Source organism: Dipodomys merriami, unplaced genomic scaffold (genome assembly GCF_024711535.1).
Source record: "Dipodomys merriami isolate MVZ:Mamm:240054 unplaced genomic scaffold, mDipMer1.0.p SCAF_17, whole genome shotgun sequence".
NCBI classification, from domain to species: Eukaryota; Metazoa; Chordata; class Mammalia; order Rodentia; family Heteromyidae; genus Dipodomys; species Dipodomys merriami.
This window is the reverse complement of record NW_027203048.1, coordinates 31,801,796-31,824,770: the sequence shown is the minus strand read 5'-3', so window position 1 is coordinate 31,824,770 and position 22,975 is coordinate 31,801,796. Positions and strand designations below refer to the sequence as shown.

At 40.6% G+C, this 22,975-nt stretch overlaps 1 protein-coding gene across 3 annotated transcripts in view; it reads left to right on the top strand.

Moving 5' to 3' along the window:
• The first annotated feature begins 14,855 nt into the window (after positions 1–14,855).
• Positions 14,856–22,975, top strand: part of Rtn4 (reticulon 4) — a 57,577-nt gene continuing 49,457 nt past the window's right edge. The window contains exon 1 of one of the 3 annotated variants that reach the window (XM_070025633.1): positions 14,856–15,654. In XM_070025633.1, coding sequence (XP_069881734.1) covers positions 15,090–15,654 — 565 coding nt within the window. In that variant the 5' untranslated portion in view covers positions 14,856–15,089. The remainder of the gene's footprint in view (positions 15,655–22,975) is intronic. The other 2 variants (XM_070025634.1, XM_070025636.1) reach the window with 2 other exon arrangements.

The window sequence follows — 22,975 nt, the reverse complement described above, 5'->3', positions numbered from 1 at the left end:
TCTGTTGGGCACTGCTTAAATCCCAGTTTCTGCTTTTAGTTTTGGCAAACTGGTTGGATGGAAGAGGCAGAAGCCCGTCCGGACTCCCTTAGAGAGACTTAGATGGCTAATTTTTCTATAAATTTCCACAAGGAGGGTTAACCGTTCTATGCTATACTCACACACTGTAACTCTTATTTGGTAAATGGTAATGTTGGACTTGAGTTATTCTCTGTATACTGAATATGAAAATTATTTAAAATTCTGGGTTAGTAATGTCTCAGTGGATACTTTTTTGTATCAGATCAAATTCAATATAAAACTCAATATCCTCTCACTTTTGAATTACAAATATGATCATTTCATATGCTCAACCTAATGCAATTTTATTTATTTACTCTAAAATTAAGACAATTTATTATACAAAAAATGTCCACACTAAAGCATCAAAATATAGTCAATAAAACCCTGAAACTAAACCCTAAATACACAATTACTCTTTAATAAAATTTTGACCACTGTGCTCATACTTTTAAGAAATTAGTACATTAGCACTTAATAATACACTAATAACTGTCACAGAGAATATAATTCAGTAAAAAATTAATTATAACCTATTAAAGATGGTTTTAAGCTGGATGCTGGTAGCTCACCAGCCACTTAGCTACTCAGGAGGCTGAGAATCATTGTTCAAAGCCACCCTGGGCAGGAAAGTCTGTGAGTTTATTTCCAATTAGCCACGAAAAACCTAGAAGCAGAGCAGTGGCTCACACACTTTCTTCCTGTGCTTGGCTTCTAACCATGATTCTCAGATCTCAGCTTTCTGAGTAGCTATGATTAATACCTGGCTTCTGTATATATTTGTTAAATGAATAAATGGACGGAGAATGGGAAAGTAATGAAGAAGCTACCCATGATTTCCACTGACATTGAGAATCCAGCAAAGATAACTCATAAGATCTCTGCATTTAAAAGTGGGTACAACTAGAACATAATAGCCATGTACTCTAATTAGGACTAAGAAGATATGAAAAGAAACTATAAGGAAGCAAAAGGAAAAGTGAAAACACTAAAATAGCAATTAGTGGGCACTATTATTAATTTTTACCATTCAATACTCATTCCTTTCAAAGTCCAGGACATTGGGATGGCTTTTTCTAATAAGAGAAGAGTCCCACAAGACACTATATTGGAAATGAACTTCACAACTTTACTGGGGGGGGGGGAATGAGGGAGGTGGAAGAGGGAAGGGTAGTGGGAGAACAACAGAGGAGGGAGTAACAAGGCTCAACAAGAAATGTCCTCATTGCCTTACTCATGTGACTGTAACCCCTCTGCACAGCATCTTTACAATACAATGAAATTCAGAAGTAACAATGACCGACAATGATCGACTCACTGCCTTACTCATGTGACTGTAACCCCTCTGCACAGCATCTTTACAATAAATTAAAATTATAAAAAGAAGAGTAGCCAAATAGAAATAACAAATTCTGAGTGTGTTTCAGGTAAGTGTTAGACAATACAAGTAACTCTTCCCCCCCTCCCTACTTTCTCTTATTCCTTCTACTGCAATAGCATGACACTTAACTCACTGACTATTATGTGAACCTATGAGCCAAATAAATACATTCCAAAAGAGTTTCCCTCTTGCATCTTTAATCAGGAAATACCAATGAAATTCCTACCCTATGTGTTAAATGATTGAAACAGAGCACTGGACATGTTTAAGTGGTAAATCTTATCCTTGGTTGTCACTGGTGATACAGACAAACGAAAAGAACACTGGTATTGTGTTATTTATCTGTGATGTTTTTACAGTTTTCCCAACACAATTTCATTTATTCCTGAAGTAAGATCTTTGCTGTAGTCTTAGTTAAAACATTAATTGACTTACTCAAGGTCATTGCCATAGTTAGAGGCAAATGTAGTACAAGAACCCAGGGTTTCTCACTCCTTGTCTTGCGTGCTCTACATACCTCACTACCTTCAGACAAACCAAAACTTTAAGGAGTATTGCATTTTAGATACCACAATGTGGCAAGGACAATGCACCACTGGAGTTACAGATTTACCAAAATAAATTCTGTTTGCAGAGATGATTTTTTCTCTCATTTCTGTGATTTTATTTTCTGCTAGCAATCTAAAAACATCCTTTGAGTTCCTCTCTTCTTACTCCTGATCTCCAGAAAGTGGAGTCCCAATGTCATCATCAAGGGAGAAAGAAAACTTCTGACCACCACCCACTTAACACTGTGAGAACTTCTGCTAGAATTCTATCAACTGTTCAGCAACTGTGAAATGCAGATAAGGCTGAAAATGGCTAGTGGCTGGCATGTATACCATGGAAATTCCATGAGTAAAAAAAAAAAACTGTGAGTTTGTATTCATATTTAACATCATCACCACCTACACATTCAGTTCAAATCTGTTCGTGGCTGAAGAGAAACCCTTGATTCCCTCCTACATCACATCTCAGCTTAGTGTTGGTGTCAGCTGTGGGTGGCATTGTGGAAAGCACTTGCATCCACCCAGAATAAACATTCCAAGAGTGCCACACTCAGAGAATCCATCAATCCAAGATTCATTTAGCCATATCTAAGAAAGAAACACAATAAACTAAAAAAAATCTTTACAGTGACTCCTTCCTTTCCAGGTGTCACTAAGCAGTCCCTGAGACCTCTCCCTGTCTTTTAAATTCTTCAAATAGATTCCTTATTTCCACTCTCATCATCCTGTTTTTGTTTTTGTTTTGTTTTTTTGCCAGTCCTGAGGCTTGAACTCAAGGCTTAGGCACTGTCCCTGAGTTTTTGTGCTCAAGGCTAGCACTTTAGCCCTTCACCACTTGAGCCACAGTTCTACTTCTGGCTTTTTGGTAGTTAACTGGAGATAAGAGACTTATAAACTTTCCTTCCCAAGCTGGTATTGATCTGAAATCCTCAGATCTCAGCCTCCTAAGTAGCTAGGATGACAAGTATTAACCCTTGGGACTTGGTGCTATCCTTTTTTATTTTTTAAATGAATATATCTAAACACTGCTTTTTATCAATTCACTAATTTAAAAACTGGTACAATGCATGGCAGCATACCTGTATCCTATGACACTTGTAATTTTTCTATCAAACATGGAAAATGGGCCACAGTAGAAATGATCTCGGTAGAGGGATGAAACTATTGGCAAAACATTATCAGTTGTAAAAGATATTGGTTAGTGGTTGACACTAATCAACACCTTGTCTTCAGAAGCACTACATCAGTTTTACTTGATATAAATTTGGCTTTTGCAGATTTCAGTTCATGGAGGGATGGCTTCACTACTGTGGGCCAGAGGAAGAGGGTGGAATATCATGGTAGCAGATCATGTGGGCGAAGAAGCTCTTCACCTCATTGAAGCCAGGAAGGGGAGGGGTTTGGGATAAGATCTATCTTAAAGACTTCTTTCCCTGTATGGTACTCTAATCGGGCTCCGCATCTGAAAGCTTCCAACACTTCCCAATAATACCACTAAATTATAAATCAGTTTCCCAAAGTCCCACCTCAAAACACTTCTTTCATGGAGGACCAAGCCTTTAATACATGAGCCTTTTGAAAGGGAACCCTCATATGCAATGTTCTTTTATCATATGGTTCTAAAATAAATTATTGCTGGTGTCCTTATTTTTGAGGCTCAAATGGCTTCATGATCAGAAGTGCTTGACTTGGCTGTTTAGAAATAGTGCTGGAGTTGTTTTCCTCTGAGTTTTTAATCCTCTGAGTGGGCTGTGTTGTTACTCTTAAGGATATTGTGTTATTTCTCCCATGAGAAAATATGCCTTTTTGATTAGTTTCCTTAGACTACAAAAATCAGAATTTCAACTCTTAAAGAGATTGTGTAAATGTTATGAAGCATTGTGAATTACTATAATTATTCAAACTCACACCTCCAGTTTTGACAATTGGATTAGATTTTTAGAAACCAGTAATGATGAAAATGAAATAATATTTTTCTTTTTAAAGTGTGTGTGTGTGGGGACACATTTTTATTATTTTTCTATGGCTGTCACAACAAAGAATCACAGACTGGGAAGTTTAAAGTAACAGGAAATTTATTTTGCGTAGTTTTGGAGGCTAAATGGGAATGAAAGTATTAGAAGCATGGATCCATGCTTACTTTAGTTTCTAGTAGCCCCAGTCTGGGGTCAACCCAAGCAAAAAGTTCATAAGACTCCATCTCAACTAATAGCTAGATGTGGTAGCATACCTGTCATCCTTTCTATGAAAGTATAAATCAGAAGATCACTGTGCAGGCCAACCCAGGCAAATAGCAAGACCCTAGCACAAAAATAACCAGAGCAAAAGTGGCTGGCGTGTGTCTTAAACAGTAGAGTACCTGCATAACAAAGCCCTGATTTCAAACCCTAGCACCACAAATAAAACAAAACACCACTATTCTACTTTCTGTCTATGGGTTTAACTACTCTAGGTAGTTTAAAGAAGTACAATTATACAGTATGTGTCTTTTTGTGTTTAGCTTGTTTCACTTAGCATAATGTATTCAAGGTTCATCTATGTTGTGGCATGTATCAAAGTTTCATGACTTTAAAAGCTGAATAGTAGTGCATTATCTGTGCATACTCCATTTTGTTTATCCTGTTATCATCTGTTGATGGAAATTTGGTTGTTTTCATCCTTAGACTACTGAGAATAAATTTGCTATGGATGTGCAATTGATTTGAATTCAACTCTTTCATGTTCTCAGATTTTTAAATTTCTTCCATTGTTTCTCTTGTTTTATGAAAGTGATACCTTCTTTTACCTCCCTTAAAATAGGTTTATGTTTTTATTCTGCTCTCTGTATGTCTCTGTTCTCTCAATTTCCTTTTTCTGTTTGTTTTCATTTATAACTATCATTGGGTGCTTTAAGACAAAACTCAAGTATCTGTTTGTTTCATGTGTCAGATTGTGGTATTAAAGAAGTAATCTGGACTGTAATGTGAATACTCAAGAGGCTGAGGCAGGAAGATCCCCTACAACTGCCATCAGGTACTGGAGGCTTTGTGGGGCAGGGCAAAGAGTGTAGACTGGCAAACTTGACTTAGGCATTGATTGGGTCTTTCTGAGTATGCCAAAGGCCAATCATTTGAAGTATTTACTCTAGAGTATTTTCATGTGAGTATTTACTCACATGAAAAGTCCCCAGTTTTCTTTTTCTTTCTTTCTTTTTTTTTTCTTTTTTTGGTAGATCTTGGGGCCTGAACTCTGGGCCTGGGCACTGTCCCTCAGCTCTTCAGCTCAAGGCTGGGGCTCTACCACTTGAGCCACAGTGCCACTCTGGCTTTTTCTGCTTATGTGATGCTGAGGAATTGAACCCAGGTTCTCATACATGCAAGACAAGCGCTCTACCACTGAGCCACCTTCTCAGCCCCTTCTCCAGTTTTCTATCTGGAGGATAATGGGACAGGAGTTGGGAAACAGTACTGTGTATGAAGGGTGGCCTTTCTTCAGACTTTCTGGGATTCTTTGGTAGTATGGGAGGCACACTTGCCACTTTTACCTGATCCACTGTTTTTGAGTCTTCCAAGGCCAAATCTCCGAGTTCTGTAGCATATCTTGCTTCTAGTTGCTGTTGTCCCTTGAGAGATATTTAAGTTGTAACTTTATCCATTCTGCTAAGTCAGGACTTCTGCATCTGCTTTTTTCCCTCTCTCTCTCTCTCTTGCCCTTGTTGGCAAATACTATTTATATTTCTTTACTGACATTTCAATGGATTTTGGGTGGAGAGGAACTGAATACATGATACACCATAGTCAACTCGTTAGAATAACTAGCATTTATCTAATGCTTTGCAACATTTCTTTACCATTTTATGAGAAAATTTTCTGTTCAAGATAACAAAAGTAAAATAGAAGGGAAAATTTTAATTATTATGGTTTTTAGTAATAAAAAGAAAATGAAGCCGGGCGCTGGTGGCTCACGTCTGTAATCCTAGCTACTCAGGAGGCTGAGATCTGAGGATCACGGTTCAAAGCCAGCCCGGGCAGGAGAGACTGTGAGACTCCTATCTCCAATAAACCACCAGAAAACCGGAAGTGGCGCTGTAGCTCAAGTGGTAGAGCGCTTGCCTTGAGCTGAAGAGCTGAGGGACAGTGCCCAGGCCCAGGCCCAGAGTTCAAGCCCCATGACTGACAAAAAAAAAAAAGAAAAAAAAAGAAAATGAATTTTAAATACATACGCAGGTAACATTGCATAGCATTTCTAGTTATGATTCAAATCTTCTGGGAAAAGGTATAACACAATGTGCTAGTAAGATATATTTTAAAAAAGCAACAATCAGATAGCAGGGTATAAAGGAATAATGCATTACATGGCTAAATGTGTAATTGAATGGAGCTTATTTAATATTCTATTGTATATCTTTCAGCCATTTCTATAGATTTTTCACTAGTGAATGGTTACTAGAAGAAGCAAAAGTTCACCAGCAATTCTACTACTTGTTCATGGTTGAGAGGCTGAGGTACCAGCTTATTGAGGGTTTAAGGATTATCTTCTGTAAGCTTACTTTGTTAGCGCTGTCCCTATGGCTGTAGATTACTTTATGCTAAATATAATCACAATGAATCCTTACTAGAATACTATTTTAAGTTCTAAGTTTCATGTTTAAGGTGGACGGAGACTTTTCAAAAGGCAGCTCTTTAAAAATTAAAGAACTGGACCTACAAAGGAAGGATAAACATAGTTTTTTGTTTTATGAGAATGAACCCAGCGCCACATACAAGGTAGGCAAATGGTCTACCACTGAGCCACGCCTCCTAAGTCCTGTGTCTACTCTTTTTCTTGAAAATTTTGGTCAGAAAAGTAAAAAATCCATTTAGATCACACTGGAAAAGTACATCCTGAGACAGTGTATGTTTATGTCTAAGTCTCTATTCTTGTCTGTTTTCTCTTTAATCTACTTGAGCATCCCAGTGTTCCTTACCCACCCTCATCCACATTTTGGCTCATGAAACCTGTTAAATACCTGCTCCCCAGATAATCCTCTATCCTAAGCCTGCCCTATTTTTTCCAGCTGCTTTCTCATTTTTTCTCATCCAATGTATTATAGTCAACTCTGTTCAATATATCTGCAAACTTTGATCATTGTATTCCCGTCAGCATTACTCACTCACATTCTGCTTCTTTTCTTGAATAATAGCAGCACCAACTAAGCCTAAAATTTAGAATTAACTTTTCTCCCCCCCCCCCCCCATTGGTTCTCCATTCTTTGTCACCAAATTCTATGAGAACGTCTTCTTAGAGGTTTTTCAGTTCTATCTTCTATTTAGGTTCTCATCAACTTTTATTTTTACTCAACACTGGCATTCTACCACTTGAGCCATGCCTCTACTTGTATGCTTTCTTCAATTTTTGACTAAACTATCAATGATGTTTCATTTAAACCACATTGTCTAAATAATTTATTGGGCAATGATTACCTGAAATGTGACAATTGCATTTTCAATATTCTTTTTCTAGCCCCTTGTAGGGCACGTGGGCAGCAAAGATGGCACTGAGAGGGAGTTGAGTGAGCAGAGCCCAACTTGCCTTGCGTTCAGTGCGTAACCAGCCCATGAAAGCTTAGGTGCATGATAGGGTGTGACCTTGACAATGATTGGTTCCTCTTCCTCCCCTGCCATGCCACCCGCTCTCTGTTACTTTAAAAAGGGCTGCTCTGTGTTAATAAACGATTTTCTTCCTGCTTGACTTGACTCCCCGCGTCTGATTGTCCCCCGGGTTGAGGGAGGCTGGGGAACGGGCAAGCAGGGTACTTACCTTTCCTCGCACCCCATCTGTCTTTCGTGGGACGGAGGAAGACCCAACAGTCCCTCACAATCCATCCTTTATTAGGATTACCAATCAGGTGCTCCTATGATTATCTTGTTTTAATAATTCCTCAAAACAATGCTTCCATATTTTAGCCTCTTCACTTTTTAAAATTTGTTTTCCTGTTTTTATATTCAATCACTTCCTGTCTATCTTCCTTCCTTACCTACCTATCTGCCTTAGATGTCTTTTTGTATCTTGAATTCTTGATGGCATTTCACGTCTTCCTGCTACTACAGATATTCTTTCCTCTCATTTAAATAACTTTCTTCCTCTCTATATGTCAAAAGATCAAGTACTGCCTGGCACCAGTGGCTCATGCCTCTAATCCTAGCTCCTCAGAGGGGCTAAGATTAGAAGACTGTGGTTGGAAGCTAGATCAGGAAGGAAAGTTTGTGAGACTCTTATCTTCAAATAACCACAAAAAGCCAGAAGTGGAGCTGTGGCTCAAGTGGTAGAATGTTAGCCTTGAGCATAAAAGCTCAGGGACAGCACTGAGGTCCAGAGTTCAATCCCCAGGACTTGGAAAAGAAAAAGAAAGAAAGAAAAATATCAGGTACCTGTCCTAAATCATAGAATTAGCTTCTCTCTCTCTTTCTCTCTCTCATACACACAAGTTACACAAATGGTGTGTATTCTTTTTTAATAAGTTTTTTTATTGTGAAAATACTGTACAGACTTGGTGTGTATTCTTATGAAAACTACAGTATATGTTCCTTGACATTAAGATATGTCTCATTTATTCTATATCATCAAAGCCTAGATGCCTCATGAATTTTAGTTGAACAAATAGTGTTTATTAAGACATCTGGCTCTATCTCCAATGAAAACAAAGGAACAGGACTTATACTTAAATCTGTAGGTGTTAGGAAGAGTGGACTATATTCTAATTATTTATTTTGTGGACTCTCCTCTGTCTTTCATTCATTCATTCTTTCTTTTTTCGGGGGGAGTGTGGGTGGGTCCAGTCTTGGGGCCTGAACTCTGGGCCAGGATGCTGTCCCTCAGCTCTTCAGCTCAAGGCTAGCACTCTACCACTTGAGCCACAGCACCACTTCCAGTTTTCTGGTGGTTGATTGGAGATAAGAGTCTCATGGACTTTCCTTCCCTGGGCTGGCTTTGAACCACGATCCTTAGATCTCAGCCTCCTGGAGCCCAACAGTAGTGCGTTTTTTTTTAAAACTAGAAAGGTAAAATGTAATTCAGTGATGTTCTTGCATACAAGCAAGTCATTTTTAGTAGCTGAAAAGTGACTGTACTACATAGAAAATGTACTATACAATTTATGGGTGGGGATGGGAAGGAAAAACAGAGAGAGAGCAAGGGAAGGGGTGACATTGTCCAAAAAGAAATGTACTCTTTACCTGACATACATTAACTATAATCCCTTGGTACATCACCTTTATAATAACAATTTTTTAAAAGTTATGGGTAAAAGCTCTCAAAACAATTTTATCAAGAATCTACCTCTTTCCTTTCTTCTACAACTGGTAAACTTATTCTGGAGTTCATATCCTTCACTATGGAGACCAGACTATATCTGTTCTGGGCCTTTTAATTCTTTCAAGGGAAATACATGATGTGAGGCCACTTAATGTGCTCTACATATACTAGTTTATGTATCAATCAGGCAATTTTTTTTTTTTTTTTTTTTTTTTTTTGTCGGTTGTAGGGCTTGAACTCTGGGCCTGGGCAATGTTCCTAAGCGCTTCAGCTCATGGCTAGTGCTTTACCACTTAAGCCACAAGGCCACTTCTGGTTTTCTGTGTTTTTTTTTTTTTTTTTTTTTTTTTTTTTTTATTGGAGATAAGAGTCTCATGGACTTTCCTGCCCAGGCTGGCTTTGAACTGTTACCATCAGATCTCAGCCTCCTGAGTAGCTAGGATTATAGGTGTGAGCCACTGGCACCCAGCTCAATTAGCCAATATTTTGCAATAATGTATGACCAGAGAGGGATAGGAAAGAATGATGAAAGTGGTAATATGGACCAAGATGTAGTATGTTTATAAACGGATTGGTTGAATGGTAACCCCTTGGTACAACCAAAAATAATAAAAATATATTTTAAAAAGCAGTAGAAGCAGCACTTTAGGAGATGCTTCTGGAACTTTTCAATAGTGCCTAAGAACTTTATGTTACTTTCAGATTTTTACAATGAAATGTAGCTTATTTTAGTAGTAACATTATGTGAGTTCATGCTGCTTGGTTGTGAGGTTTCACATTAACCTTGGGCAGCATGCATTAAACATTTGTGCTAGGAGAATTTATGTCACCTGGAACATTAACATGCAAGTTAAATAGACCAAAGGAAAAAAAAAGCAGCAGAACAGACCAGTTCTCTAAGCAGTGTGTCTCCCTTTACTGAAAAGATGTAAGCACATTTGTCTTTAATTTTTAAAGTGTGGAACAAGACTGAGGACAGAGTCTATACCTAACAAGTTTGTTTTGCATGAATTATAAAATGGAAGCATAACACAAATGAAATTTTATTAACTCTTACTGGTACTGAATCATCCCAAAAGGTAATGATTTAAAACAATGATTCATTATCTTCCAAAAATTCTTTGGATCAGCTGAACACTGTGGACTGGGGACACGCTGGTTGGCTTCACATTTCTGGAACAACAGTCCCATGGTTGGGATAGGTAAGTGTCTCACTATTTCTCTCTCTCTCTCTCTCTCTCTCTCTCTCTCTTTCTCTCTCTCTCTCTCTCTCTCTCTCTCTCTCTCTCTCTCTCTCTCTCTCTCTCTCTCTCTCTCTCTCTCTCAGTTTCCAGGATGAATAGCCAGAACTTTGCCACAGAGCCTCAGCATTCCAAGAGAAAGAGAGTGGAAGTTGCAATGCCTCTAGAGATTGGTTAGGCTTCAACCACTTTTAGGCTATTCTATTGGCTAAAAGACCAGCTCAGCTCTAATGAAGTTGTGAAGAGTCCATGGCTTTCTTTTTTAAATTAGCACAAATGACCAACTTAACAAAATATTCTGTTAGCTAATTCTGGTAATGAGAGGAAGATTGGTCAAGTTGACTTCCCAATGTTGCTTGTGACCCTGAAAGTCTATGCTTCTAAGCTGAGTCTTAGAATATTTTCACATAATAATTACTAACTGTTGTGGTTTGGAAAGTAATCTTCTCTCTCTGGTAAGGTCTTGTCAAGCAGAATTCATATAATGATTATTTTCAAGCAATTATTAAAATCTAGAATTTGTACTCTTCTTGTAACCACTTCAAATACCCGCCAACATTTTGTTAGAGCCGGTGACTAGTGGCTTATTCCTGTAATCATTGCTGAGATCTGAGGATCATAGTTTGAAGTCAGCCGGGGAGACTCTTACTTAGATTAACCAACAAAAAGACAGAAATAAAACTATGGATCAAATGGTAGATTGCTAGCCTTGAGCAAAAAAAGTTCAGGGTTAACATTCAGACCCTGAGTTAAAGTTCTAGGACCACCTCCCCCACCCCAACCCCCCCAAAAAGAGAAAATTGTCCAAGAGAGAATTTCATTTAGACACATTGTAACTAGCTCTATTTTTAATTCCAGCATAGTAATAGCAGCAACATTCTCCTTTCTTTATACTTTGTTGCTCATTCTATGGATACTAGGTAAACCCTTCCTTATTCACCCTCCACATACTTAATTTTCAAGAACTCTCCAAGATTGAGATAAAGTTTTTATTTTTGTTCTTCATCATAGAAGAATGTTTACATTATTGATTCTATACTTACTGCTATTCACTATCAAAGTTGCAGATCTACAAGTTTCTTTTAATCATTTATGAAACTTTTATAAAGACATTTCTTTGAGGCTATTTCAGTAGTAGCATGTTCGGAGATATGAGTGTAGAAACATCATATAAGTAACATATAATAAATGAAAATCCAGTGAAATTTTTCACAAGGAAATTTTAAAACAATGGTAGTATGAGAAAACCTGCACTGCTCACTTAATAGAAAATGTTGCCGGGCGCTGGTGGCTCACGCCTGTAATCCTAGCTACTCAGGAGGCTGAGATCTGAGGATTGCGGTTCAAAGCCAGCCCTGGCAGGAGAGACCCTGAGACTCCTATCTCCAATAAACCACCAGAAAACCGGAAGTGGCGCTGTAGCTCAAGTGGTAGAGCGCTTACCTTGAGCTGAAGAGCTGAGGGACAGCGCCCAGGCCCAGAGTTCAAGCCCACGGCCAACAAAAAAAAAAAAAAAAAAAGAAAATGTTCATAGTATAAAATTGTTAGCATAATTTTTATGCATGTATTCAATTAGTTGAAATCCAAACATTTTTTTTTGTAATTTGTGACACATATTTGACAAAGACTTCAAATAGGACTTTAGTTATCACTGTTGAAATGCTTTTTTAAATTTAAATTTGATATTAACCTCTTGCCCTTAAATTCTACATCTTCCCAATTCCTCCCAAAAGATCAAACAAACAAACAAACTCAAAAGAACTCACAGCCCTTTGGTAGAAAGCTAGTTCTCAGCTGTGGCATTCATATGCTAGCTCTTGGATAGATTGCTCATTAACTTGATAAACCAACATTGCCAGGAAACCCCATTTTACTTTTACTTGTCTTTAAAAAAAGTTAATAAACTATTCCTTAGCTTAATATGCACAGTTTTAACTAGATGCAAACAACATTGTGAAAAGCAACTTTCTTATAGAAAAGATGAAGTTTGGGGAGGGGAAGGGGAATAACAAAATGCTGAAACAAGGACACAGGGTGACCCATTGCAACAATGATACTCACAAGACACTATGTTGGAAACCAATTTTACAACTTTTGGGGTGGAGAGGAGTAGGAGAGGTGGGAAAGGGATAGTAGGAGAAAAACAAAGGAAGGGTAACTACATTCAACAAGAAATATACTCATTACCTTACTCATGTAACGGTCACCCCTGTGCACAGTATCTTCACAATAAAATAAAAATTTTTAAAAGACAAAAAAAAAAGATGAAATTCCCATACACCATTGGAAGTTAGGGAACTTCCAATGGTTCCCTTCTACTAATACTTTGCAATGATGTGGTCCAGCTGTTATAACTGGTAAGGCAGTAATAATGACAATGATAATTTTTGCAATGCTAAGGATTAAATCCAGTATCCTTCTAGACAAGTACTTTTATACTCTAGTCCCAATACAGGTAGTTATTATTAACTATCTGTTCAAGCTCCCTTAGTTTACATTAGGGTTCACTCTGTTGTATGGGTTCTGACAAATGCCTATTTGATATCCACCATTAGAATACAATACAGGATCGCTTCATTGCCCTAAAATCTCTGAGTTCTACCTATTCATCCTTCTCCCCCAACCTCTTTCTTTTTAAATACCCTCCTCAACTTTTTCTTTTTCTTTTGTCTGTCCTGGAGCTTGAACTCAGGGCCTGGGCACCATACTTGAGCCTCTCTGTGCTCAAGGCTAGCACTCTACCACTTGAGCCACAGCACCACTCCAGGTTCTGTTTATGTAGTACTGAGGAATGGAACCTAGGGCTTCATGCATGCTAGGCAAGCATTTTACCGCTAAGCCACATTCCCAGCCCACTCTTTCTCTTTTAATTAAGAGTAGAGTAACATTAATTAGCTGAAACTAAGGATTTGCTTAAATAACCAATGATTCCCTGTGGCAATCACAGTTTCTTAATCATTATTGTCTAACAGAAATATAAAGTGAACCATGTGTGCATTTAAATTTTTCTAGGCCTCTTTAAAAAAGACCCAAGCTAGCTCAATTAACGGCACGTATTCCAATGTATCCAAAGTAATGTCATCTTCACCATATAGCCAATATGAAGATTGAGGCTTTTGTTATGAATTCTGGAAATCCAGGGTGCATTTTACACTTAGAGCACATCTCAGTTCAAGAATTTTGACTGTTCAGTAGCCATAAATGCCCTATCACTCATAGAGAGCACAGGTGTAGACTGAGCAATCTGAATGCAGGTCATCTTCCTTTTTCCAGGCCTTCCTTTTGGGCATGCAGCCAATACCTTTTTTGAAAAGTGTATTATAAAAAGGTAAACCTCTCTCGTTGTTAATTCCTAAATGCTCTGCAACCATTTTCTGTAAACTCTTCAGCTCTGCAAAAAGCTTATTCCTGCCTAGTAAACCAGAGAGCGAGTATTGGGGCTTTCTGACTCCCAGAAAGCCTGAATCATCTGAAATGTTGACTCATGAGCCCAAGGTGATTGAAATGAAATGTGAACCAATTTTGCCTTCCAAGGTCTTTCCATTTCCACTTTACTCTCTCTTCTTCCTCCGTCTTTTTTTTTTTTTTTGTGACTCATTCTCTTAGCATGTTTGAGTTGCAGCAGGCAGAGCCCCAAAACCTCTTTTGGAAGAGCAGATCCAAATGTCTGGCCCCAGATCCACAGATCATCTAGCCTAGCTGTTTTGTTGTTTGGTTTCTATCTCATTCAGAGCCTGCAGTTTAAACTGGGAGTGAGCCTATAATTGTCAAAAAAATAAAAAAGTTGTGGTTTTTTTTTTTTTTAATGTGATTTGGGAAGTTCGCAGTTTGAACAAGCTAGAATCCTTCACTACATTAAAAAAAAGTTCCTTAGGACCAATTTCACAGCCTAGTTAAAGCTTCCACACTGGTTTTTTTCCTTTCCGGGGAGGAAAGTTTCCACCCCCAGGTCCCCAGGATAACGCCCTTCCGGTGGCTTGCTAACCCCAACCCTCCAGCCGGGAGCCCGCCCCCTTTTGCAGTTCTCTTGCCATAGATTGACATCCAGCCGCCGCCAAGGCAAGACCCTGTCCCAACCCAACCCAACCCTTCCCATCCCGTATCTACTCAAGGCGGGAGGGTGGAGTCCCTCATCCCCCCCTAAGACCCGCCTACCTGGCCTTATCAACCAGTAAGAGAGAAGTAAGATAATCACCACCCACCCCCATCTTCTTCCCTTTTCACTGGATAGGCGAGCTGCTCATCTTCTCCACCCAGGAGTCGATTGGTCCTTCCTCTCCCGCGCCAGGCCCTTCCCTTTCTGCCAAGGGAGGGCGAGTCACGCCAAACTGGGCGGAGAGTCTGCTGGCCTGTCTTCTTCGCTCGTCTGGGCGGCGGCGGCGGCAACTGGGGACGGGGCGGGTGGCGCATCGCGGGCGCGGAGGCAGGAGGAGCAGCCTCATTGTTCCGGGAGCCGTCGCCACTGCAGGTCCTTCTCTTGGTCGGCCCGGCCCCTCCGTCCTCCCCAACCCCCACAACCGCCCGCAGCTCCGAGGAGCAGCGGCCCCGCGGCAGCAGCAGCTGCAGCATCCTCTCCGCCCGCCAGCCATGGAAGACCTGGACCAGTCGCCCCTGGTCTCCTCGTCCTCCGCGGACAGCCCGCCCCGGCCGCAGCCCGCGTTCAAGTACCAGTTCGTGAGGGAGCCCGAGGACGAGGAGGAAGAGGAGGACGACGAGGAGGACGAGGAGGACGAGGACGAGGACCTGGAGGAGCTGGAGGTGCTGGAGAGGAAGCCCGCCGCCGGGCTGTCCGCGGCGCCGGTGCCCCCCGCCGCCGCCCCCCTGCTGGACTTCGGCAATGATTACGTGCCCCCTGCGCCCCGGGGGCCCCTGCCGGCCGCGCCCCCCGCCGCCCCCGAGCGGCCGCCGTCTTGGGACCGGAGCCCCGCGCTGCCGTCGGTGCCCGCGCCATCCCTTCCGTCCGCCGCCGCCGCCGTCCCGCCCTCCAAGCTCCCGGAGGACGACGACGAGCCTCCGGCGCGGCCTCCCCCGCCGCCCCCGGCCGGCGTGAGCCCCCAGGCCGAGCCCGCGTGGACCCCGCCCGCCCCGGCGCCCGCCGCGCCCCCCGCGCCGCCCTCCACCCCGGCCGCGCCCAAGCGCAGGGGCTCTGTGGGTGAGTGCCGCGCCCCGTCCCTGCGCCCCGTCCCCGCGCTGCGCCCCCTCCCCGCGCCCGGTCCCCGCGCCGCGCCCCGTCCCCGCGCGTCCTCCCCGCGCCCGGTCCCCCGCTGCGCCCCGTCCCCGCGCCCGGTCCCCCGCTGCGCCCCGTCCCCCGCGCCCCCCTCCCCGCGCGCCCTCCCCGCGCCCGGTCCCCCGCTGCGCCCCCCTCCCCGCGCCCCGCCCTCTTTTGTGTGCAGCCCCCGCCCCCAGGCCTGGGGCTGGGCCGCCTCTCCGCCCCGAGGGGGCTTTGTCTGCAGGCGTCGGGGCGTTGGCGCCCCCCCCCGTAGGAGGCGGGGAGAAGGGTGGGGCGCTCTGGGAAGACTGGGGTGGTTCTTCATTGTCTGGGTTTTCGGGGAGCACGTGCAACCCCAGCCCGCTCCCGCCATCTCCCCTCGGGTCCTGCGGCCCCCAGCGTCCCAGAAGTTAGGCACCAGCCCTTCACGGGAGCCGGGTGTGTGCGGTGGCGCTGGGGCGACGGCTTCTTCGGGCTGGCGTGGCTTGGGAGGTGCGGCTGGGAAGGCCTGGGCGCCCCCAGCTTAAACAGATGCGGGGACTGGGGAGATGGTGGCTCTAGTCTAGAGGAAAAGGGGCCCGCTCGCCGCGGGGGCGGGGCCGGCTTCCTCCCCGGCCTCCCCTCCCGGCCTCGAAGCTGGGTCTCCCCGCGCGTCTCCCTCCCCTCCTCCTGGAAGCGGTGGGAAGCCAGCCGAGTGGAAAACGTCCACTTGGGCCAGCTGCAGTGCAGCAGAGCGCCTCCAGTGGCGTGTTTCGGGGAGAATTCGGAAGGAGAGAATCGTGGCCGAGCCCCGCCGCCGCCCCGCGCAGCTCGGGTGTCTAAGGTGGCATCTCCCCCGCCTGCCAGACCAGCGGGCGAAATGGGAGATGGGCTTTGGGTTCCGGGAGGGCGGGAGCTCACCTGCGCGGTGAGCGGCATTGCCAGCCGTTCACGCCGGCCGCTTAGCCTCTTAATGCATCAGAGCTGAGTCTTCATGAAATGGCAAAAATGGTAGACGTTCTTAAAGAAGAGAAAACTTGAGGCTGCCTTACCAGGACTTGACTAATGGAACTGGTGGCAGGTGTACCCGGAGCCTTAATGAAATGTTTTGAGACAGACTTTTTCATACATTAGTTAGAAATGTTATTTTTATATTTATTTTTTGCAAGTATACGTTTCGGATTGACAAGAATATGTATGATCATCAAGGTAGTTTCCAAGGCTTCGCATTCATATTAGTACTTGATTTCTTGTTATTATTACATATTTACTTTTAGGAACAAGGTTTTATTGCCTTACTTGCCCTGGGAAATTATTTTGTAAGGGAAAAAAATCAGTTGGGTAAGAGATTGAGAATGTGTTTTATATGCTTATTGCGAAGTATTACGTTGCTTTGGGACCTACTGTTTCAGGAACATCAAGACCTTTATATGTAAAGGTCAAGAATCAATGGGTCTAACTGCCTGCCGATAGTTTTTTATAACCTTGTGGGAATTTGGAGATGGCTTCTTTTCTAAAGAAAGAATATCAGTGAAGTAATTTATCTTTTTCTTTAATTTAATCTTCCACAAGGGGAAAAATAAACTAATTGTAATGTGTTTTAGTAACGTTTTAAGATCTACATAGTCCAAGGCACTACGCAAACACTAATTACACTATGTATCTTAGAAGATGAAGTGTAACAAACTTTCCTCTTCCTGTTTTTGTATGGAAAGGACACAATTGAAGGAAACTTAAGATCGAAAAAATATAAAGTAATTATCTCTTATACTGCAAGCGTAATGATTGACAAAAGCATGCTAACATGTCATCTTGTATTTCTGCACGGGAACAAAGAATTCTGTTGCTTTGAACTTGGGAATTCAGGAGGTAGCAGCATTTCTTTGAAGTCTTGACTGTTACAGTTAAGGTTAGAAGACAAAGGAGAGAGAAGATATTGCCTACTCAGGAATTCTGTATAATTAAATATTGATTATTCTCATGTGGAAGTTTTATTTCCTTTGCTAAATGTAAAAATAGTTATTGTGATTATGAGTGGTTAAACCACTTTGGTACATCTAGATTTCATAATGAACTGAAGAGTTTTCTCTTTGATTGATCCTATTAATGATTAAGGTACCTTACCTTACTAAGATACAGCCACTATTGTGGGGTTCATGGTGTGGCAAAAGGAAGCCAGACGTGTTCTCCATGGGAGGGATATACACATAAAAAGCACATAACTAAAGGGCTTGGAGTAGTGGTATGAGGAAAATAAACTGCAGGATGAAATGGTAATAAATGAAATCTGTGGGGCCCTTTTTAGTTTAGGTGATGCTCAGATGGTTTTAGCTACAGAGATCAGAAATACTCAAGTAACTGTTAGAGCAGAAACCTTGAGGTAGAATGAACTTGTCAATTAGTAAGACTAGAGAGAAAAACCTGTATGTATATGGGTGTCACATGAATATAATTTGGGGCTTCCCATAGGCTATGATAAAAAAAAGTTTGGCTTAAAAATAGTTATTTCAGATGTACACTGTAAATAATTTATGTTTTGGAATGAAAATACAGTTTTGAAGAGTCAGAGGGACTGGGGACTGAAAGGAGTGAGGATGAAAGGAAGTGAGCAGTATGAGGAAAGAACATGGTTAGAAACAGACTTAATACCTACCTGGAATATGGCTCATAGATCCCCAACATTGCTACTTGTCTTAGTTTTTAGTTAACTCTGATTTCCTTCAGTAAGTTAATAAAATTTTATTGTTTGATATTGTGCCTGGAACATGTCCGTTGAAGTGCATAGTGATTGACGTTGAGACTAGCACATCTAACATGGCTATTTTTCTCAGAGGAATGTGACTTTCAGTTGAAAAGCTGGTTGGTTACCTTAGCAAAGGAAATGCAAAGGAAATTCTAGATAGAAATTGGTTTGAGGAGTGGTAGCTTTATCAGCAAAGATGATTGTGAGTTGATATCGGGGCATGTTCTGAACTAACATTAAGACTGAAAATGTGTGGTAGATCTGGATTCTGAAGATTATTGTATACAAAATTAAGGAATTTCAGTTTTATGGTTCTGTTTTAATCCACATCCAGCCATCCAAAGTTGCTCTTTCTTTTAGTACCTTATGTCATGAAACCAAGAGTGTTCTGTTTCATTATGGTTATTTCTAACGAGTTATTTGACTGTTTTTCATTTCTGTATTACTGCTTTACAGATTGGGAAGTCATAAAGATTATTGAACTGAGGCATGACATCATGAATGCAATGTTAATAACTTGACAAAAATTCAGAATAGGTTGGAAGGAAAACTAGCTGAACTCTGTTAAAGCTTTTACAGTACTCATCAAAGATCAGTAGGGTCTGAACTAGTTCATTGCTAGTTCATTTGGTGAAAATGTAATAGATGAGAAGAATGTAAGAGACTAATTTTTAATTGGTTGTGAATCTCTTTAATTTTATAGTTGGGTTACAGAGAGGGCTTGTGAATCAATTAGTAGGACTTGGAGACTGTGGATATAAATACAAGAAGAAAAGGATTTGACAGGCTTCACCCCATTCATAAAGAAAGACTCCACTATTTCTTAGTATTTTCACATTGGGAACCAAGCCTTCAACACATAAGCCCTTGCACACACGCTCTGAGATTACTACTATGAATTATCCCTTTCTACATTGCATTCATGCTATATATGCTACTTGTCTGTTAGTAACTAAGTTGCCTTGGTTATTAGGGAAACTAATGGTTTCATTGTGCTTGTGTTCATGTAACTCTTACTTAAATAATAGCCCCCAAATGCAAGCGTATAGAGGCTGGCACAATTGTAAAGTGCTCCCTTTAAATGAAAAGGTGAAAGTTTATCATAAATATTTATGTTTAGGAAAAGAAGTAGTGTATATGGCATCCACTGGGGATTTTTGGTACATACTCTCCAAAAGTGAGACTACAAACAATACTTAATGTTGGACCCAAAGTATAAGGATAGTGATGCTAGCAAAAAGTAAAGCCTGTGAAGTACTTTTTTAAGTGAAATGGTGAAAGTACTGAAAAGATATTCTGAGAGGAAAGAGAAGCACAATATTAATCTAGCTGTTATTGCAGCAGATTGTTAAAATTGTTCTGTTTTTGTTGTTGGTCTCTTGCCTTGCTTAATTTGTTACTAAACTTATATATGTATAGGGAAAAGATAGAATACATACATTGAGTTCATTATTATCCCTTCCACTAAGGGTCTTACAATAATCCTGCAAGTAAGGGGGAACTACTGTGCTGTATTTAATGGACTCTGTCTTGTTACTTTCATTGATTTATATACCTTTTTATGTTACAAATAATGTTTCTTGGGAAAACACTTATTATTTCTTTAGGACTACATGCTGCTTGCTGTTACATATTTTTTAAGTAGAATAACTAGTTCAAAGGATATTTTTGCATTAAGTGTTAGACAATGCCAAATTGTCCTACAGAGTTGTGTCAACCTATATTCCTAAGAACGTTATGTTAAAACTACCCTTTTCCTTATGTCTTGACCTTATGTCACACAGGGTATTGGTAAACTGGTAGTCAGGCAGGTTGTACTTTTAATTTGCATTTGCATAATTTTTGATAGGCTTATGTGTGAGTAAATTTTTTCTAATTACTCTTTGAAAGTTTTTATCTACAGATGTAGGATCACTTGAGCTGTAAGCTTTTTTTATTTTTTTGTCATGTTCTTGTTGATTTGTTATTTGTATTTTGACCATATGGTGACTTTTCTGTGCATTTTTTAAAAATTTAGTCAGATTTGTAATTTCCTTTATGACCTAGAGAAGAAGTCATTGAATTGATTATCTTAACTCCTGTCTTGTTGCAGTTAAATACAACAATTAATTTTGTGGCAATTGATATACTTTTAGTATCAGTATTAGATATTTTTCTAAAAATACAATTTTTATTAATATATACTTTTTTTTTGTTTGTGTGTTAGTGCTGGTGCTTGAACACAGGGTCTGGGTGCTCTCTCTGAGCTTTTGTGCTCAAGGCTAGTGTTCTACCAGTTGAGCCACAGCTCCATTCTTGGCTTTTTTTTTTTTTTTTTTTTGGTAGTTTATTGGAGATAAGAGTCTCGAGACCTTTCTTGCCGAGGCTGGCTTTGAATTGTGATCCTCAGATCTCAGCCTTCTGAGTAGCTGGGGCTACAGGCATGAACTCCTGGTACCCTGCTTTAATGTATAAAATTTTAAACTGATATTTAGTGAAATACAGGGTTTTAAAAATAAATACTAAGTATTGTCGTCTATTGAGTTATGAAATACTTGAAATACTGCATTTTACAGTTGTTCGACTCTCTTTTCATTGATTATAGCCTAGAAAAGAATGGTAAAGATTAAAAAAGGTTGCGTTGAGAAAGGAGAAACATTTTTTTTATTCCCTTGGAAGGAACTGTAGCTGCAAAAGGTTGGATATTTATTTTTCCTCTTCGTTTTTCTTTCTCTTTCTTTTTACTTTATGTGACCCATCAGATTTCACAAATCATTATTTCTTTTTTTTTTTTTTTTTTTTGGGTCCGGTTGTGGGTCTGAACTCTGGGCCTGGGTGCTGTCCCTCAGCTCTTCAGCTCAAGGCTAGCGCTCTACCACTTGAGCCACAGCGCCACTTCCGGCTTTTTTCTTTTTGCTTATGTGGTGCTGGGGAATCAAACCCAGGGCCTCATGCATACAAGGCAAGCGCTCTACCACTGAGCCACCTTCCCAGCCCCTTCACAAATCATTATTTCTGTAATGGCTGTTCTCATTCAGGAAATGCAAACAGATATGGAAAGTTTATATAGTTTGTTCAAACCACTTGTGGTCATTGTATAATATTATTTTCTTGTAATAGATGTAGGGCTGAGTATGAGGACAAGAAAGGATGAGTGGAGATAGTGAAAGACAAATAGCAGATTAAGGAAAAGACACAAGCCCTGTATTATAAAGCATATTCTGTTCTCAAAACTAGAGATGTCTAGTAGTTGTAATATCAGACCAGTCACACATTTACATATCTACTTGTGTGAAAGGAGGACCTTAATTGGGACTACTGTTGTTCTGGCAATTTTTTTCCTATGTTATGGTTTGATATATTATTATTACATTCATTTATCTTCAGTGCTTTGATGGCTCTACATGGAGCTGACCTAAAGTGTTATTTTTTTTTAAGCTACTGTGCATCCTTTTGAGCTCAGAAAATTAGAGCATTAGCTATTTTTATTCTATTATTTCTTCTAAACAGGTTATTAAACCTATCATCTGTATCCCTTTCTGTCTTTCAAACTTTCAGGTCTGAACTTATCAACACCATCATTATTATATAGTACATTTTATTAATTGTACTAATGCTGATATTTTGGTTTTTAGACAGAACAAGTTCATCAAAAGTTTTAAAAGATGCTTTTGCTTTGCATAAAGGGAATATGAAAGTTAGAATTAAAAGATAAGTGCTTCATTGTGCTATATTTTATAGGCCAATACTACCCATCTATCTCTATGAAGATAAGAGCAGTTTAGGTATCACCTTTGAATAAATACTGAGATAATTTCACCTGCCAACATATGTGCTATCCTCACTGAAACTTGTGTTAGTAAAATATGTTTCAGGGGCTGTAGTTAAGTTTAGCATTGATGGAAGAAAGTGTGTATTTTATTGGTTTGCTAAATGAACTTAGGGTAAAACGGGGTGGGGGGAAGGGGGGCTTAAACATAGAACTTTAGTTTGTTCACATTCTCTTACCTCTATTTTGGGGGATTATGTAAAGTATCAACAAAACACAGAATGTGTGCAGTTCCTTCATTTAACTCCATTCTGATGCTACCTATCTGGAGATAGCATCAGATCCCCTAGGTGAAGGATCATTAAACTGACCCTTAGTTCAGAAGCTAGTCCCTAGTCTGGTCCTCTGGAATTTTTACTGGCTGGGCTATAAATTGGTGTTTCCATGACCCTTTCCTTGTGTTTTGTTAATTTAGAGTGACTCATAAAACTCAGGGAAATATTTATGCTTACCCATTTATTTTAAAGGGCATTATAAATAGTACAGATAAGCAGATAAAAGATTAATAGGCCAACACTTACTGGGATGGGACAAGGTCTGCCTTTGCCTTCTCCAGAGCATCGCACTGCAGGAACTATATCACACATACTCCTGCGTAGAGGTCCTTCTCTGAACACAGTACTTTTGGATAATAGGGTCATTGCGTTGACATGCTTGATTATATCATAGACTCTTAATTAAACCTTCAACTCCTTTCCCCTCTCTGGTGCTTCTTGGGTCGGGGATGGTAGGAC